An 8,275-nucleotide genomic window follows, 5' to 3' on the forward strand; every position below is an offset into this window, starting at 1 on the left:
AAGATAAGATATCTTAAAAACTACAAAACCCCGGCTAAAGCTTAAAACATACCAATTTACAATATGTGTCCCCACTGCATAAATTACACAGCATGTCTAAATGATCAATCTGCCTCGCACCATAACAAAGGCTTGTTGTTTACGCCAAATGTGCAATTCATGGCAGAAATATGAAAAACACGCGCCTTGGAGAAACGGATTGGGGAGGGGGCTACCAGACAGAAGGATCAAATGCAGATGGACACAAATGCTGGAGTACAGTGGGTCAGACAGCATCTCTGGAGAAAAGGTCTCTCCATCCATTCCTTCTTGCCAGAGATGCTGCCTGTCCCGCTGAGTTACTCCAGCTTTTTGTGTCTACCTTCGGTTTAAACCAACATCTGCAGTTCCTTCCTAGAAGACAAATGCAGACAATAAACCGAATAAGAGAGAGAGAAGCATGAGGCTTCTTTGAAGAAACTTGATGATTACTCCCGTCAAACTCTACTTCGGTGTGAAATTCTCAATTTCAGCTCGGCCAATACAGACTTTATTTTAATTTCCGCAATAATGTGGAGAGTGAAGGGAAGTGAAGGTCAGGTCAGGTCTGTTGTGCTCATGTAAACTGGTGGCAGATGCTGCAGCCACTACCTGGGCCGGCCGGCCGCCCACCCCACGCCCTGACTGTGACTGACTGTGAAACCTTGCTCTTACCTGCGTCGTTAGGCCTTGCTCCTCGTCATCCTGGCCGCTCAGAACTCTCCGCAATTTCTCCATTTAATTCCCTCCCCGCGAAAAGTGGCAGAATAAAAACAAACCGAAAATGAAACTTGGGCTAAAATCCTCCAGAGGCGGTGACCCGGGAAGCAGCTGGAAGGCAGCGGTGTCACCACAATGCCGTCCCCACCTTGCCGGCCCGCCCAGCCCAGCCCAGCAGCGGACAGTAATGGAGGCGACACACCGAGGCCCAGGGAGCCGGTTGCTGGGCAACAGCACCACAGGGTACACGCCAAAGATGATAGAGCTTTTGTACACTTTACAGATTATATGTATAGATTATATAGATTATAGAGCGTTGGTACACTTTACAGATTATATGTATAGATTATATAGATTATAGAGCTTTTGTACACTTTACAGATTATATGTATAGATTATATAGATTATAGAACTTTGGTACACTTTACAGATTATATGTATAGATTATATAGATTATAGAACTTTTGTACACTTTACAGATTATATGTATAGATTATATAGATTATATAGCAATGTTACAAAATTTTGAGATTTAAAAAATCAAGTCTGCAATTTATCCCATCAGATAAAGCATAACAATAAGTTTAATTTGACACCAAATTCACTTTCATATCTCAAGTATTAAAAAAGTTATGGCCATTTTCATACTCGGAAATTAGCATCTTGTTCCCTATTGATTTTCAATGGACATTACAAAAAAGCTGTGATCTTGGATAGTCAAAAGCCCATTTCTTAAGGAAAGATTAACATTTTTAAATAGCCTAAGTGTCCAAAGATTATTCACAAATAATTCACAATATAACATGATTTTTATATCTAATTTACATTAATTTATAGGCCAAATGGAAGGAATTTAGTGTTCAATTGCTGTAAATAAATGCCCATTTAAATCGGCTTTCTAGTGGGTTCATGTGAACGCGCTGGTTTAGAACGTTGACATCGCGCTGGATTAGTGCCCTCAAATGCCGAGAAAAATACTGCGGGATATAAAAAGCCCAAAATGAACTACTCGCTATAGATAACTTGATATATAGGGTTATATATATGCCCCATTTAATGTAAAAATAAGGTACATACCTTTAATTGTTTGCTTTATAAAACCCTGGGGCTGCGAGAGGTTGCGGAATGAGACAGTAATTTTAAAACTATTATATCTATATTATCGAGGCCTATAAAACTAATAATACCTTTTGCGACCGGGTCTTGCAGCGATTTTTCGTTAATGATTTACTAGGCTGAACATCTGCGATTAGTACAGCCTAGTAAAAATCGCGTTTTAAACCCGCCCCCTCCAAACAGCGCCAAAATCGCGGACATGGCTGAGGGCAGATTCCCAATGACGATTCAGGTAGGTTTTGTAACATACCTAAAGATAGACACAAAATGCTGGAGTAATTCAGCTGGGAGGGACAGGCAGCATCTCTGGAGGAAAGGAATGGGGGATGTTTTCGTTCCAGAGCCTTCCTCAGACTGAGAGTCAGGGGAGAGGGAAACTAGCACAGAGGTGGGGGCAGTGAGAGAGGGGGTGTTGCACAAGTCTCGTTGGAGAGCTTGTTCAAGGTAGGCATACTTTCAGGTGATTTTGCAGTGAAGCAAAGGAAATGTTTAGGGAGGAACTGCAGATGCAGATTTACACCCAAGATATCACTAGTCACAGGCACCCCAACACAAAGCACACCTCTACCATCAGAAGATAGACACAAATTGCTGGAGTAACTCAGCGGGCTAGGCAGCATCTCTGGAGAGAAGGAATGGGTGATGTTTCAGGTCGAGACCGTTCTTCAGACTGAGTCGGGAGAGGGAGGCGCAGAGATATGGAAGTGTAAGGTGAAAGCAACAGATCAAAGCAGATGGTGATAATAACCACTGAGTTATGGTAGCAGGCTGACTGAAATAAGGTGAGATAAAGACAGCACCGCACACTGACACATTACAGTAAAATCTACAGTGGATGTAAGGGTGAAATGAATTCATGCTGATAATCTGAACATTTTTTAGGGAGCAAGGATTTAGATTTATAGACCATTGGAATCTCTTCTGGAGTAGGGGTGACCTGTACAAAAGGGACAGATTACACCTTAACTGGAGGGGGACCAACGTTCTGGCAGGCAGGTTTGCTAGGGCTACACATGTGGGTTTAAACTAAATAGTGGAGGGGAGGGATTGACAAATTGTGAGTTTAAAGATGAAGTTGAAGGGGAAGTGAGTACAGGAAAAGTTACAAAAGACTCTTGAATTAATGGGAAGGAAAGTTCGAGAAGGGATAAGAGAGCAAGGTCAGGGCCAATTGCGAGCGGTACAACGTAGCAAAGATGAGCGGGAAGCAAGAGGATTGGGTAATGTTTAAAGAGTAACAGAAGATAACTAAAAAGGCAATATGGAGGGAAAAGATGAGGTACAAAGGTAAGCTAGCTAAGAATATAAAGGAGGATAGTAAAAGCTTCTTTAGGTATGTGAAGAGGAAAAAATTAGTTAAGACTAAAGTTGGACCCTTGAAGACTGAAAAAGGTGAATTATGGGGAACAAGGTTGGGGAACAAGGCAGATGAGTTGAACAGGTACTTTGGATCCGTCTTCACTAAGGAGGCCACAAACAATCTTCCTGATATACTAGTGGCCAGAGCATCTGGGGTGACGGAGGAACTGAAGGAAATCCACATTAGGCAGGAAATGGTGTTGGGTAGACTGATGGGACTGAAGGCTGATAAATCCCCAGGGCCTGATGGTCTGCATCCCAGGGTACCTAAGGAAGTGGCTCTAGAAATCGTGGACGCATTGGTGATAATTTTCCAATGTTCTATAAATTCAGGATCAGTTCCTCTGGATTGGAGGGTAGCTAATAGATACATATAACATAGGTGCAGGAGTAGACCATTCGGCCCTTCGAGCCTGCACCGCCATTCAATATGATCATGGCTGATCATCCAACTCAATATCCCGTACCTGCCTTCTCTCCATACCCCCTGATCCCTTTAGCCACAAGGGCCACATTAACTCCCTCTTAAATATAGCCAATGAAGTGGCCTCAACTACCTTCTGTGGCAGAGAGTTCCAGAGATTCACCACTCTCTGTGTGAAAAATGTTTTTCTCATCTCGGTCTTGAAGGATTTCCCCTCTATCCTTAAACTGTGACCCCTTGTCCTAATGTAATCCCACTTTTTAAGAAAGGCGGGAGAGAGAAAACAGGGAATTATAGACCAGTTAACCTGACATCGGTGGTGGGGAAGATGCTGGAGTCAATCATAAAAGATGAAATAGCGGCACATTTGGATTGCAGTAACAGGATCGGTCCGAGTCAGCATGGATTTACGAAGGGGAAATCATGCTTGACTGTTTTTCTGGAATTTTTTGAGGATGTAACTAGGAAAATTGATAAGGGCGAGCCAGTGGATGTAGTGTACTTGTACTTTCAGAAAACATTTGATAAGGTCCCATATAGGATATTAGTGGGCAAAATTAGAGCACATGGTATTGGGGGTAGATTGCTGACATGGATAGAAAATTGGTTGGCAGACAAGAAACAAAGAGTAGGGATTAACGTGTCCCTTTAATAATGGCAGGCAGTGACTAATGGGGTACCGCAAGGCTCGGTACTGGGACCGGAGTTATTTACAATATACCACACTGATTTAGGTGAAGGGATTCAAAGTAACAGCAAATTTGCAGATAACACAAAGCTGGGTGGCAGTGTGAACTGTGACGAGGATGCTATGAGAATGCAGGGTGACTTGGACAGGTTGGGTGAGTGGGCAGATGCTTGGCAGATGCAGTTTAATGTGAATAAGTGTGAGGTTAAATGAGAGGTAGCAAAAACAGGACGGCAGATTACTATCTACTATCAAAGTGTGTGTCAGTTTTGAGCTGATCACAAATTTCTCACGCTCAAATTTGTTTAAAATACATAAATAAAGTCACGAACAATTCAATTCGCCCAAGGCTCCCAGATCGCCTCCACACTCACCAATGAGAATAGTTTTCTGTCGGTGGGGTGAAATCTCATGTAGATAGGGAGGTAAAGAAAGCTTTTGGTATGCTAGCCTTTATAAATCAAAGCATTGAGTATAGAAGTTGGGATGTAATGTTAAAATTGTACAAGGCATTGGTGAGACCAATTCTGGAGTATGGTGTACAATTTTGGTCGCACAATTATAGGAAGGATGTCAACAAAATAGAGAGAGTACAGAGGAGATTTACTAGACTGTTGCCTGGGTTTCAGCAACTAAGTTACAGAGAAAGCTTGAATAAGTTAGGTCTTTATTCTTTGGAGCGCAGAAGGTTAAGGGGGGACTTGATAGAGGTCTTTAATATCTGCTGGGAACCACCCAGCACCCTGGACAGTGCTCTGACTGAGCTGAAGCCAAAGGAGCAACAGCTACATCCAATTAGCCGGGATAGGATCTCTTTAACCCTATTCCTTAAAACTAAGGTAGTTCCAGCCAGCAAAAGAGAAGGTGGGGTGCCTCCAAACTGTATTTCCCATTGCAGGCTTGGAGGAAGATTGTGCCACTGGGATAAGTTCGAGACTGCCAGCACCTCTTCACCTGCCCATAGACGACAAGGGGTTTGCATCCCCACACAGAGAGAAAGACTGAGCCACCCGGCCAAGCCTAAGACTGCCAGCCATTCCTCTCAAGGCGAGACTGAACCACCAGGACAGGCCAGAGCCTCCTCACCTGTCCACAGATGACAAGAGACTGCAACCTCCTCTTGGAGAAAGACTGAGCTGCTGGGACGAGACTGCCAGCACCTCATTGTTTGCCCCCAGTTGACAAGCGGACAGCGCCCCCATGTGGACATGGGGACCTTCTTGTCACCATTGTCTTTCACTGTAAATAAACATTTTCATGTAAGTTCACCCTAGCACGTGACAATAAACTAAACTGTAAATTGTGTCGGTGTAGTCAGTGTTGATCCAGTGTCTTCCCTGACGCCACTATACATAGCATTCATGTTAAAAATTGTGCCTAATAAACCAAATTCAAGGTCAATGTGGGCTGATTGATTGATAATCATAATTGATCTGCTTTACTGTAATTATATATCGATGAAACACCCTAATTTGTTACTAGAATCATTGCTTGTGCTAATCAGGGGGAAAACAACTTTAGCAGGCTATTTTCAAAAACTATATGTCAAATGTGTGTAGCTTATCCCATGAAAAGTTTTCCAGATATTAACCGATCAAAACATTGACTGTTGGAGAAAATCAAAAACAAGTGTATAGGCTGGAAATGTAAACTAAAAAACAGAAAATGATGGAATCACTGGCAGTTAATTGTATTGCAAAAGAATCACCAATTGCAAGTTCAGCTTATTGTATGAGAAGAAACGGAAGTGTTGATCCCCACTCCATGCATTCAGAAATTCACACATGGCTGCATAACAGTTGCTTCTGTTAACTCTGGCCCAGCTGCTGTCAACCCCAGTGAAATAATTTGCAAATCTTGGTCAATGTTTATGGATATTATTGTCCTCCCGATCTTACTGTAGTTTACAAAAGGACCCAAAGTGTTCAGTGGTAGAGATAGAGCATGGAAGGTTCCTGCAGGGGGGCGAGTGAAGTTCCCATAGTGCGTTCAGCCGAACGCACTGCTCTCTGCAGAGCCTTCTTGTCTTTGGCAGAGCAATTCCTAAACCAGATGGTAATATTTCCGGACAAGATGCTTTCCACCGCCGCTGCGTAGAAGCACTGGAGGATCCTCGGAGACACTCTGAATTTCCTCAATTGCCTGAGGTGGTAAAGGCGCTGCCTTGCCTTACTCACGAGTGCTGAGGCGTGTGATGCCCATGTCATATCCTCGGAGATGTGGACTCCCAGATATTTAAAACAGTTCACCCTATCCACAGGATCCCCATTTATCCTCAATGGAGTGTACGTCCTCGGATGATGTGCCCTCCTAAAGTCCGTGATCAGCTCCTTCGTTTTTTTGATGTTCAAGAGGAGGCTGTTATCCTGGCACCAGAGTGCTAGATCAGCCACCTCCTCCCGGTAGGCCTTCTCATCGTTGTCTGAGATCAGGCCCACCACCACAGTGTCATCAGCAAACTTAATTATTGAGTTGGAGCTGAACCTAGCCACACAGTCATGTGTGTACAGGGAGTACAATAGGGGGCTGAGGACGCAACCCTGGGGCGATCCTGTGCTCAGGGTGAGGGACTTCGATGTATTCCCTCCCATCTTGACTACCTGGGACCTGGCGGTGAGAAAGTCCAGGACCCAGGCACACAGGGAGGTGTTGAGCCCCAATTCCATTAGCTTCCCAGGCCAGTCTGGTGGGGACTATCATGTTGAAGGCTGAACTGTAGTCTATGAACAGCATCCTCACGTAGCCCCCCTTCTGGCTGTCCAGATGGGAGAGAGCGGTGTGCAAGATCTGGGAGACCGCATCGTCCGTGGACCTGTTCGGACGATATGTGAACTGCAACGGGTCCATGTTCCGAGGGAGGAAGGCGCAGATGTGATTCTTCACCAGCCTCTCAAAGCATTTCATGACTACCGAGGGTGGGTTAAAGAAAACAGTTAACATGGTATCTCTATGTATTATATATATGAAAGGTCTGGTAGTTAATGGGCATTGGCGTTACAATGCAGAAACGGTCGTTAATTATCTATTAAGCAAAAACCAAAAGAATGAAGGTAGTTGCAGCTTTACATTGGATGGTGCCTCTCAGTGACAAAAACTAGTTACTGCATTTATATTCTGGAGAGACACAAAAAGCTGAAGTAACTCAGCAGGTCAGACAGCATCTCTGGTGAAAAGGAAGAGGTGACGTTTCGGGTCGAGATCCTTCTTCAGACTGATAGTCAGGGGAAAGGGAAAAGAGAGATATAGTCAGTGATATAGAGAGATATAGAACAAAAAAGATATTCGAAAAAGAAACGATAAAGGGAACAGGCTGTGATTAACATTGGATACTCTGATTAACTTTACAGCAAAACAAGGGCCCAAATAGTTTACTGCTACTTGTCCTTCTCCAGCCTGAGAAGAAGGTGCCCAGATTTTACATCGGTATAATTAAATTTGGAAGTGATTGCTGGAATTTCTTGACACTTTGTTCAATGTTGCAGTTATGACAGCAGAATCCAGTTTGAGTTAGCAATTCAGAATGACTTGCAAATACCTTTGACATACTCTTTCTATATAAATTGTAATTTACAATATATAGATATTTGGTGATTTATTGAGTTCAGCCGTTTAGTCTCTTTGTCAGCTTACAACCCAGCAATATAAATTTAGATTTATCTAACATCAAGTAACCCTTGCATTCCCATTCTCTCCGACTCTCCCCCACCCTCAAGTCCTCTTGCTAATTTCACCGTTTGTTTTCCTTTGTTATCACCTCATCCCCAGCCAACAGTGGACCATTGTGGGCTCCACCTTTCCTCAGTCATTGATGCAGGCTCTGCTTTGTTCTGTACCTTCCCACACCCCCAGTGTCCCCCTCCCTGACTCTCAGTCTGATCAAAGGTTGTGACCCAAAACGCCACCTATTCCTTTTCTCCAGAGATGCTGCCTGCCCCGCTGAGTTACTCCAG

General features: G+C 43.7%; 1 protein-coding gene across 1 annotated transcript in view; it reads right to left on the reverse strand.

The window, feature by feature from the left end:
* Positions 1 to 892, reverse strand: part of sft2d1 (SFT2 domain containing 1) — a 57,557-nt gene extending 56,665 nt beyond the window's left edge. The window contains exon 1 of the mRNA XM_055639994.1: positions 694 to 892. Within this exon, the coding sequence (XP_055495969.1) occupies positions 694 to 756 (63 nt within the window). The 5' untranslated portion in view covers positions 757 to 892. The remainder of the gene's footprint in view (positions 1 to 693) is intronic.
* Between the last annotated feature and the right edge of the window lie 7,383 nt (positions 893 to 8,275).

The sequence above is a fragment of the Leucoraja erinacea genome, chromosome 8 (assembly GCF_028641065.1).
Source record: "Leucoraja erinacea ecotype New England chromosome 8, Leri_hhj_1, whole genome shotgun sequence".
NCBI classification, from domain to species: Eukaryota; Metazoa; Chordata; class Chondrichthyes; order Rajiformes; family Rajidae; genus Leucoraja; species Leucoraja erinaceus.